We start from the raw sequence: 12,358 nt of genomic DNA, 5'->3' as shown, positions 1-12,358 counted from the left end.
ACTACGTCGAGAGGAGGCTTCTCCTACTATATCACATTCACCGACGATCACTCTCGGTTTGGCTATGTGTATCTTATGAAGTACAAGTTAGAATCCTTTGAAAGGTTCAAAGAATTCAAGAATGAAGTTGAGAAGCAAACTGGGAAACAGATAAAGATCCTAAGATCGGATCGAGGGGGTGAATATCTGAGTAACGAGTTCCTAGATTACCTCAAAGAGTGTGGAATAATATCACAGTGGACTCCACCGGGAACTCCACAACTCAATAGAGTTTCTGAAAGGAGAAATCGAACCTTGATGAACATGGTTCGTTCTATGATGAGTTCTGCTGATCTACCAGTAACATTCTGGGGATACGCTCTATATACAGCAGCTTACTTGCTTAATAGAGTACCTTCCAAATCAGTTTCACAAACGCCCTATGAGATATGGCATGGAAGAAAGCCAAGTCTTAAACACATTAAGATTTGGGGTTGTGAAGCATATGTCAAGAAGCTTGAAGCTACTAAGCTTGAAGCGAGATCAGTAAGATGCTATTTTGTGGGATATCCTAAAGAAACTATGGGATATGAGTTCTACCATCCTGACGACCAGAAAGTCTTTGTCGCCAGAACTGCTAAGTTTCTAGAGGACGAATTCGTTCTCAAAGGGACTATAAGCAAACAGATGGAAATTAATGAGATTAATAATGAACCACAAACAAGCACTAGACATATTGACAACCTTGTTCCTGAACCCCTGGCTCCACGTAGATCTGAACGAGTTAGTAAGCCACCTAAGAGGTATGGCTTAGACAATGACTTTGATGAATTGTACCTTCTAGGTGACAATGAAACAAAGGAGGACCCTAGAGACTACACTGAAGCAATGTTCGACATTGATTCAAAGAGATGGCAAGAGGCTATGAAATCCGAGATGAATTCCATGTATCAAAATCAGGTCTGGACTCTTGTAGACCCTCTAGAAGGTATTGTACCTGTTGGAAACAAATGGGTCTTCAAGAGGAAGATAGGCGTTGATGGGAACGTGGAGACTTATAAGGCTAGATTAGTAGCCAAGGGTTACAGGCAAAGAGAAAGGATTGACTATGAAGAAACTTTCTCTCCTGTAGCCATGATTAAGTCCATTCGAATTTTGCTTGCTATAGCTGCATACCATGATTATGAGATCTGGCAAATGGACGTGAAGACGGCCTTTCTGAACGGCTACCTAGAGGAAGAACTCTATATGACTCAACCCGAAGGTTTCGTGTCCAAGTCTGAAAAGACTAAGGTATGCAAGCTTCAAAGGTCCATTTATGGACTCAAGCAAGCCTCCAGGAGCTGGAACATTCGTTTCGACACTGAAATCAAAATGTTTGGTTTTACTCAAAACGAAGACGACAATTGTGTTTATCAAAAAGTCTTTGGGAATGCAGTTGTATTCCTAGTGTTATATGTAGATGACATATTACTATTCGGGAATGACACTGCAATACTTTCTTCTGTAAAAGTGTGGTTGTCCAAAACCTTCCACATGAAAGATTTAGGAGATGCATCTTATGTACTTGGGATAAAGCTCTATCGTGATAGATCCAGAAAATTAATTGGATTATCCCAATCTATTTACATTGATAAGGTGCTAAGTAGGTTCGAGATGGAACAATCTAAGAAAGGCTTTCTTCCTGTAAGACATGGAAATCACCTTTCTAAGTCCATGGAACCTAAGACTCCTGAAGAGATAGGGCATATGAGTAGGATTCCTTATGCTTCAGCCATAGGAAGTCTCATGTACGCCATGATATGCACAAGGCCTGATATCGCATATGCTGTGAGCATTACTAGTCGATATCAATCTAACCCAGGATTAGAACACTGGGCAGCTGTCAAGACGGTCCATAAGTACTTAAGAAGAACTAAGGACATGTTCCTCGTATATGGAGGAGCATCAGAGTTGCGAGTGGAAGGCTATACAGACGCAGATTTCCAATCTGACGTCGATGATAGAAGTTCCAACTCCGGATATGTATTCACTCTGAATGGTGGGGCTGTCAGTTGGAAAAGCAAGAAGCAAAGTGTAATTGCTGATTCCACGACAGAGGCTGAATATGTCGCTACAGCTGAAGCCGGCAAAGAAGCGTTCTGGATGAAGAAGTTCATTACTGAACTTGGAGTGGTTCCAACCATTACATCACCAGTAACTTTGTACTGTGATAATAATGGGGCAATAGCTCAAGCCAAGGAACCCAGGGCACATCAAAAGAACAAGCATTTTGACAGGCGCTTTAATATCATTAGAAGATATGCTGCCGAGGGGAAAGTCAACATCCTCAAAGTTGCCTCAGCCGATAACGTAGCAGATCCACTGACAAAGCCAATGTCTCAAATCCAGCTTGATCGTCATATGGATAAAATGGGTATTAGATACATGGGAAGATGGCTTTGAGTGCAAGTGGGAGATTGTTGGAAGTATGCCCACAAAGCCACTCATTTGATGTAATAGCTTTTGGAATACTTATTGTATTAAACTTTTATATGTTTAATGAAGGGCAAAGCTTATTTTTAATCACTATTTATTGTATCATGTGTTTAAGCAATAAGGGAATCCAAGGAATGTATTTGTTCTAAGAGATAAGTGATCTAATGAGTTAGATTATCGAGACCTTTCTCTTATGTTCATTCCTAAAACGTTCCTAGCCATAGGATTGCCAATTGGGCATTGACAATCCGCTAAGGTTAGTATGTGTTATGTTGACTCAAACGTGAGTATGAACTAGTCTCAAGTCATTTGGTGTTAGACACTGAGACAAACACATAGGTGCTCGAAAAGGTAATCGAGTACACTGAACGTCGATCAAAAGAGAGTTCGAACATACATGTCATGTATGAACTCTAAAGTTGCAATATGCAAAGTAGTCCTTTGACCTGAGGCATCATAGATGTCTAATGGTTAGGTCCTTGATCTTTGATCATGTCAACGACATTTCTTCAGATTGTCCACGGCATTGTTGGGGTCAAGCTATCTAGTCATGTAGGCATATGAATGCACAACAAAGGATCTCTAACCTTCCATGGTGGAAGGAGAATACTCTAAGATATGATTCTAAAGTCTTTGGCCAAAGCATATGAATATGACTTAGGAAGTTTGTTCCGAATCATATTGAAAGGAATCATATAGGAAAGTATCACATTGGATAGTAGACATGAAACAAACTATCACTTAAACAATGTGATTAAGAGTATTGTATTAGAGAAGGACCGTATTGCATTGTAGTTGTAACTGGATAGGTTCTCCAACCAATTCTACTTAGCTTGGGTAACCATGATATGCTGCTAGGTGTCACTCATGGTTTGTGGAAGCCCTGAAGATTAGCAAACACTAATCTTAAGGGAGAATTGAAATGTGGTTTCAATTCACAATCGATCGTTAAGAGTAACATCGCCCACTGCCTCGCTAATTGGAACCTAATGGATCGCACACCACATAAGGATGTTAGTGAAGAAATTATATGAAATGGATAAGCAATTAAATGGTTTAATTGAAGAATGGTCAAGATTAATTAATTAGTTAATTAATTATACGAAAGGTTCGTATTGGGCTTATATGTTGGTTTTGGGTTTCGGGGCCCAAAAGTGTTTTGGTCCACAAGGCCCATTATGTTTAAGTTGTATGACAACTAAAACAAAATGGGCAAATTGGCCCAATAACAAGGAGAGGCCGGCCATTAGGGTGAATGGGCAAGCTTGCTTAATTACAAGTTTGCCACTCACCAAAGAAAATGTTATAAAAGCAACTTTATAGCAATTTTCTCATTAGGGTTTTCTAATAGAAATTGGGTGAAACATTTTCTCTCATTTTCTACATAGAGGCCGGCCACTTAGAGGATTTTTACTAGCATCTAAAATCTCTCTATGTCATCCATATCATCTTCACAATATACATCTTTGGTGAAGAGACTTAGAGACATCAAGCTTTTGGTGTTTTGGAGAACAAATCCTTTTTTTCCTCAAATCATCAAAGGAGCACTAAAGGGAGGAAAACACAAGGAGGATTCAAGGAGCTTGGAGGTGACTTGAAGGCCCTCCACTTGGGTGAATCCCTTGTGTAATCAAGGATGAGCTTTAAGGGTAAAGAATCACTTAATCTTTACTTCTCTTTAATGATGTTAAAGAGTTTATTTTGGTTCACCATATACTAGGCTTTGAAAGTCATGGGTTTTATGAATTGTTTTTGGATGCATGCCTACTTTAAAGTGTTAATAGCTTGCATGTGTATTCAAATGTTCATACTTGTTCTTAGCTAGGACAAAATTTTTCCTTCAATGACACCATATGCTCATATCAATTTCAAACTCCACATATTGAAATGCATGACACTCAAGATGAAGTTAAGGGTTGTAACGGGGTTTGGGGTGATGGCTAACAGATGAAGGATAAGGATAACAATCGTTCTTAAAGCAATAGCAAGCAAAGTAATGAAATTGAAACTTAGAATTCACTTAGATTGCAGAAATCAGCTTTTAGACACGAAGGGAAAATTCAAGCAATATTTAGGGCCGAATTTTATGTTTTGGACCCTTTCTTCAACAAGCAGCACTTTAAAACTTTTTTTTTTTTTTCACATATTTTTCAACTCCTTTTTTTTTTTTTTTTTTCTTTTCTCAACTCTTCTTTTCTTTTCAACAAGCATAATAACTCACACTTCCCCCACACTTGTTTTCTGCCATACATTAATCAAAAGAATTCAATTTGAATCATGCTTTACTATGCTTCAAGAACAAGGGTATGGATGGTCCTAAACTAGGCTAGGTAAGGATAATGTGGTTTAACAAAGAATTGAGGCTATCAAGGCTCAATGGGGTTAACTTAAACATATAACGATATGGGATACATGGCAGTTTGGCTTTGGTGGTGGTAACTATACAACTTCATTTTGAATATGTGTTATGGAACTATCCGGGTTTCTGCCAACATAAATCAAAAGGAATTCAATTTGAATCATGCTTTACTATGCTTCAAGAACAAGGGTATGGATAATCCTAATCTAGGCTAGGTGAGGGTAATGTGGGTTAACAAAGAAAAGGCTAAACAAAGCTCAACGGGGTTAAAACCTACAAATCACAATGACATAGGGCACACGGCTTTTTGGCTAAGGTGGTGATCACTACACAACCTCATCTTGAAAATGTGTTATGCAAATCAATAGCATGCTTTGAATGAAATAGGCATGAGTTCTAGCATTTGGAACTAAATGATGAAACGCCTTCTAAGTAATAACCAAGCAAAGAATAATGAGATCATGCAACGACTTTAGAAAACAATAATGCACAGATTTTAACTCTCCAAATAAACATTTAGGCTTAAGTCTCACAAGGTTGTAGCGTTAGTTTGAGTTCTTTCCTTCAAGCATGTTACAAAAACTAATTTTTTCTTTTATGATTACATGTGATTTCATAAGTTATAACCACAACCACGCATAAATAAAGAGTAAATCAAACTTTCATCCATGTTTATAATTCTCTTTAACAGTCATGCAATTACAAACCAAATCCTCATCATTGTGTTGGAAGGTACCCTAAGACACAAATAAACATACAAAAACAACTCTAAACACTATTTTTTTTTTTTATGAAATTTTCAGATTTTTATGTCAAAACACACTGAAATACCCCAAAACAACTTAAAAACACTTAAAACAGCAAGGAACAACACTAGAAGTAATGGGTGATAAATTTCTACGAATTTCATGCAAAACAATAGTTACCCCCCCCCACACTTAAATCAAACATTGTCCTCAATGTTTCAAGCATAAACTCACACAAAAACAAGCAAATAAACAAACAACGAATAAACATGACAAATATGGCAAAGTAAAAACCAGACAGAATAGGGTTTAAGAACGCAAATCAGGTTGTGGAGATAGTTGATCTTGTTGACTTTCCACAGCTTTGATCTCGAACTGGTTTGGAATTCTGAGCGAGGAATATCAGCGTGCCTTGGTTTCATCTCAGACTCCTTCTGCTGGGATGATTTGATTGTGCAGTCTGCATTCTTCTCTGCTTGTTTCCTCTGCACGGCGGGCAGGCATGAGGTAGAGGTGTTGGTCTGTTTCTTTCTTCAATCTTTCCAAGTGCCCACCTCTTGCTTTCTTTCTCCTTGTCCCTAGCTGAGGATGAATTGGCAAATTGTCTCCACATGCTTTGAGGTATCATTTTCACTTCCCTTATTTGTTCCCCAGGCAGATGAAGAGACGAAGAGGAAACATAAGATGTTGAAGATGAGTACTCGAGAGCAAGGCTAGGTAAGCAATCAGGAAGGGGTTCCAGACCGGAAGAGTGATACCAAGGGCTGGCTGATTGCTCTCTTTCTCCTTGTCCTAAAACAAAGACAAGGAGAAGGACAGGGAGAAAGCATGATATGAGATACTCTTGCTTTCAACCTTCATGATATGAAAAACTTTTGCTTTAAATGGGTTGTTCGCAGGAGTATCCCAAGGAATGAGGAATACAGAGTGACTCGAGAGGGTTTGTTGGAAAGCCATTTCAGAAAGGATGAAAGGTTAAGTGAGGCTGAAAGTTGGGTGAGGCTGCTTCACTTTGAAGTTCAACATTTATAGAATTTTTTCTAATGGCTGGGAAGGCATTGTTCCATTACTCGTGTCGGCAAGTCTGGGATAATTTAACAGTAGTCTTCACGTGCATTCCGCTTCTCCAGAAATTTTCGACAGATTGCGCGTGATTTACGCAACGCGGATGTGCAACTTGACAGATGCTGACACGTCTCGATAAAGCAGAGGCCTCTTTAATATCTGAAATTTGCGCTTCGAGTTCTGAGCTTCGTTGAGGGCCGAGATTGCATGTGACAAGTGCTGACTAGGCTGAGAGAGACAGATGGTTGGAATCGGCGCTTCGATAGACTGCCCGTGATTTTCGCAAAGCTGAGTTTGCGTGTGACGGGTGCTGACGAGGCTGAGAAAGCTGACACTCTTCGATATCTGGAATCGGTGGTTTGTGAGCAGGCCCAACTTTTGAGAACTCTGGCGCCTCTTCGATTTTTGAATGGCTTCTTCGATTTCTGAGCTCACCTCTTCGATCTCTGAAATCTCATCGCGTGCTGATTTTTATAGAGGTATGCAGGACGTTCAAAGCACACTTGAATTTCTGCCTGTAAAAACTCCCGTTTTGCACTTCTACGATCTTGACTTGTGCGATCTCCTCTTTCTTTAACACCTCTGAAAAATGTATGGCCCTTCCGACCGTCGTTTTGACTTGAACCTTGGTGAAGGAGCAGCCCCTCCTTCTCCAGACAACATATGGCGCCCGTCCTTCATATCCCCTACTGGTCCTCTTACCGTTGGGGATTCGGTGATGAAAAATGACATGACCGCTGCGATGGTGGCCCGGAACCTTGTCACCCCCAGAGATAACAGACTGCCCGCTAGACGGTCTGATGAATTGGCGGTTAAGGAGTCTCTGGCTCTTAGCGTGCAGTGTGCGGGTTCTGTGTCCAACATGGCCCAACGCCTATTTGCTCGAACCCGTCACGTTGAATCGTTGGCGGCTGAAATACAGAGTCTCAAAGAGGAGATTAAAGGACTCAAGCATGAAAATAAACAATTGCACAAGCTTGCACACAACTATGCCACAAACATGAAGAGGAAAATTGACCAGCTGCAGGAAACTGATGGTCAGATTTTACTTGATCACCGGAGGTTTGTGGGTTTGTTCCAACAGCATCTGCCTTCGTCTTCTGGGGCGGCACCGCGTAGTGAAGCTCCAACTGATCAACCTCCGATACCTCATCCTTCCGTGGCCCCACCGACTGCTGAGATTCCGCCGACTACTGAGACTCCGCCGACTACTGCGACCTCTCCCAAGCAGCCTTTGTGAAGGCTCCCTCTTGTATTATGCTATGTTTCTTTATTTCCCAGTTTGCTGTTCATTTCCACGAAGTTTAATGTTAAAATCATTTGCATATTTGTTAATGTTTCAAAATAGAAAATCATAACCAAAAATAATTAAACAAGTAATAAAATTGACAATCAAGCAGAATAAATGGGTTGCCTCCCTTAAAGCGCTTGCTTTAACGTCTTCCAGCCGGACGATGAACACCTTGATCAACCTTCATGGGAACCCACGGCATAGTGGGTTGTCTCCTCCACATCTTGTTCTACAAAGCTCTCGTACATTGCATCCTTGAACGGAAATGGATGGTGATGTTTGTTGATGGGTGCGTTGTGTTGCCTAAGGTTCACGTTCCTGTGCCCACCGTCGGGGATCTGCTTGGGTATCTGCACCAAAGAAGGGAACCACCTATCAACTTTAATGGGAATTGGATTTGGATTAGGTGGCTTACCTATGTGATGTGATGAAGTGGCAGCAATGTGAACATTCTTCCCCATGGTGCTTTCGGCCAATTTGAGCACTGTGAGGGCAGTGGCCGTATGGTCCTTGTACTCTACTCCAATTCCCTGGTCTTGCATAGTTGTTGATGCATCCTTTGTGCTTGGTGCTGAACGGTCCAGTCCAATCTTTTCAATTTTATCAATGGCACAACAAGAATGAACAACATTAGGAGTCTCAATGGATTCAGAAATTTTAAAACTAATCATGTCACCACGAAATGCCATAGTGACTAATCCTTTGGCCACATCAATCTTCGTTTGAGCCGTTTTCATGAATGGCCTTGATGTGAGAATTTCTTGACACACAAATTAAACCCTCTTTTTGACAATTGTAGTATGGATGTAAGTAGGGTATCGTTCTAGGCCGGGGATTAGGAGGGATTGCTAATCTATTCTAAATTAATTTAAAAATATTAAATAAGACTCAAGGACACAAAACTAGGCTAAAAACTCTAATAACTCGAAACACACTTAGGATAACTCAAAATAATGAAAACAATCAAATTAAACACTAGGAACTGAAATGGACGGAAATTAAATTAAAAGACTAACAATAAAGAAAACTAAATAAATAAAATAATTTAATAATGGATAGGTGTTTGGTTTTGATGAAAAGTAAATTAAACTTAATTAAATTACAGAATTGACAAAACATAAAATTAAGGTAAAATGATAAATGACGGACTAGCTAGAGGGTTCTTCTCCACACATGACACATATGCAACCTAAATTGATTTTCAGTTGTTCTTTCAATAAATTGTGAATCTCAATACTCCAGATTAACCGTGAACAGCACTTTTTTAATCTTCAAGTTTTCCTTAAGTTATTGAATTGGACGGGAAAACGCATACAACAATTCAAAACATTCTTCAAAAGTCCCCTACGTGAAAAGCACAATAGAGATACAATCAAAGATCATTAAACTTTGTGAAAACTATAAGCATTGACGATGCATTCGTAACTATGAAAAGCATGATACTCTTGCCAAGAATTTACTTAACGTGATTGTGACTAGCAACCTTTACTACTTGTGAAAATAAGTTCATAACGATTAGGTGAAATTCACTTATATTCTAGCATCAAATTCATGCATGTAAATTAAGCGTGCACTCTCAACCAACATACACAAATCAGTTTTTATACGAACGGATAAGTAAATTGAAATCACAACTTATGAAATCACAACCGAAGGTAATCAATTCATATTACAAATATATTCATGGCTTTGAATTAACCTCTAGCCAAAATAAATTTAGCTACACATTATTCTAAAATTAAACAAAAAATTAATCATAAGTTGGAAAGATTTAACCGAGAGAATAAGATCTGCTGCGTTTCTGTGCTTCTGCCCTCACTCCCTGCGTCACTTCTCTCCTGCCATGCCGCACTGTCCCTTTTATTTCTGCGCAGCCTCACGCTGCCCAAAGGGCAGCCCTCTGCTTTTCTGTCAGTCCCTCACTTTTTTTTCTTTCTTCTTTCTTATTTGTTTCCCTCACGTATCTCTATCCTCTCTGACCCCGTGCTGCCAAAGGCAGCTCCATCTCTCCCCCCCCCCCCAATTTCGTCTCTGCCAGCTGCTTTCTCCTCTCTATCTTATTATTTTATTTCCCACTTTTTCAAGTCTTCTCTGTCTCCCGCCTCTATCCCTTTCACGCCTTGGATTCTCCTTTTTCTTCTTCTTTCGTATATCTTTCTTTGGATCCCTCATGTGTGGACTCACTTATTCTTCTTTTAATTTTTTTATTCCTTCTTTTCTTTTTTTATTCCTTTCTTTTCTTCTTCTCCATCCGTTCCTTTCTTTTCTTCTACAAAACAAAACCATCATGATGATGTTTCAAACATCATCATGATTTATCATTATTATATATATATTTTTTTTTAATTTAATTTAAAAGCTGATCTACACAGACAGTTTTGACGAATTTATTACATAAAATTTCATTTGTTCTATTTTTATTTTCTTTGCATAACAAATCCTATAAACACAAAAATAACGTAAATAGCTCAAAAATATAAGGAACTAACTAAGAAAAGACGAGTGAATTCGAAGTAAAAATATATATAAATATGATCCGATCAAATACCCCCACACTTAACTTTTGCTAGTCCTCGAGCAAAACAAAGAAAACATGAAAAAGTAATAACATGAAAAACATTAGCTTCCCTCTATGTGACCCTCATAGAATTTCATTCAAGAAAACAAATCATCAAGAACCATAGCTAGCATCAAGGAACTAATCCAAGTTCATCTTCCTTATTCAAATATTAGCAGTAATCTTTGAATCATCCTTGAAGTGTAGTGTGTGAGATAGCCATGCTAATGCAATTTCAAGTTTTTATTTTTAAAATCATCATATGCAAACTAGTAACCTTCTCACGGGATATACACTCAATCACATATGTGTTTAGTTTTAGTGTGTTTCGCTCAAAGAAACAAATGTGAAATTTCTACCATAAGCTTGCATAAAGATCACTTCTCCACAGTCATAATTGCAAAACTTAAATCAAGAGGACTTTTATTGGATGTAATGAGGCTTAGGGATAGGGTTATTGAAACGAAAGAATAGGAAACACAAATTCCAAGCTACATTGCAAGCAATTTTTCTCTTTAGATTTATAAGAACTCAAGCTCTCCAACAATTCTTCTAGCACCTCCAACCATACCCTTAAACTGAAACTTGAACAACTTTTTATTTTCTTTGTGTACAATTTTTCTTTTTCTTTTTCTTTTCTTCTCTTTTTTCCCTTTTTTTTTTTTTTTTTTATACAAACATGAAATACCCCCACACTTATTCTTTTGCCAAACACCTTCAAAGTACTTCACAAACGTTTCTCATAAGACAATTTCGCATTGCTCGCTTGGAAAGGGTAAGGAAAAATGTTTCAGGTATAAGGGTAGACATATCTGGTGATAAGAAATAAAAGGCTCAACATACACGGCTCAAATTGGCAATCTAATGATATCATTTTTCTTTGGGAAACATGGTTATTTGGGCCATGGTGGTAAACCTAATGCCTCTATCATTTCCAAGTTCATGCAATCAATGACAAACATTTCGAAAGATCGTTACGCAAGTTCTAGAGATGTATCTCACATAAGTTCATCACACATGAAAGAATAGGAGTGTATGAAAAATGCACACACTTTCAATCGGCTCAAAAACTCACATAGGATGTATATGGTCACTAAATTCACATATGAAGCTTTAAGTCATACTTTAGTTTCACATCAACAAGGCTATGTGCATTTGGTTTTTCAAAGATGATCAAACATGTACAAAACTAACAAGAGAATTAGGAATTTCATAAAACACATGTTAACTAAGTTCTTGATAATCGTGATTCAAATTTGATCTAATTATATCATTGGGTCGGGAAACTAACAAAAATCTAATTCAAAACAATAAGGGAAACAAGACAATATTTTTGGATTTTTAAATTTTCCGAAATTTTTTTTAATTTTTTTTTTTTTTTAAAGAAAACAAAACTAATTAAGAACACAAAAAAAAACAACAACACAGAGACAAATGAAATTCTGGAGATTTCTACCCCCACACTTAAACTTGACATTGTCCCCAATGTCAGAAAACACTATAATGCAAAAATAAATAAAATAAACAAAATAATAAAAAAAAAAATAAAGCAATTGGACTGAAAACTTCCCTAATTTGCAGTAAAATCAAGCGATGACCCCCAAGCTAAAATTCTGCAATCAACTTCAAGGGTGGAAATAACCAAAAGTTCCTGCAAAGAAAAGAAATAATTCAGTTAAGTACGCAAGAAAATTAATTAAAAAAAATTGCAAACGAAAAATTGAAAATTACGATAAAAGATAATGAATAAAACTAATAAGTAATCATTGGTCGTGCTTGTTGACTTTCCACAGCTTTCCTCTTGAACAGGGTGACACTTAGCTTTTCACTTGCAAGTGATGATTTTATGATATTGTACGGCGAAGCTTTGCTCTTTGGTTATG

The 12,358-nt window shown here is 38.0% G+C and overlaps 1 protein-coding gene across 1 annotated transcript; it reads left to right on the top strand.

Moving 5' to 3' along the window:
• Positions 1-1,636: 1,636 nt before the first annotated feature.
• LOC126586511 (secreted RxLR effector protein 161-like) lies at positions 1,637-2,364 on the top strand (the record flags this gene model as incomplete). Its single annotated transcript, XM_050251363.1, has 1 exon — positions 1,637-2,364. A coding segment is annotated over exon 1 (669 nt), but the record flags the coding sequence as incomplete, so codon positions are not given.
• Between the last annotated feature and the right edge of the window lie 9,994 nt (positions 2,365-12,358).

This window comes from Malus sylvestris, chromosome 10 (assembly GCF_916048215.2).
Source record: "Malus sylvestris chromosome 10, drMalSylv7.2, whole genome shotgun sequence".
NCBI lineage: Eukaryota > Viridiplantae > Streptophyta > Magnoliopsida > Rosales > Rosaceae > Malus > Malus sylvestris.
Note: the sequence above shows the minus strand (reverse complement) of the source record. Positions and strands in the feature narration are given on the sequence as shown.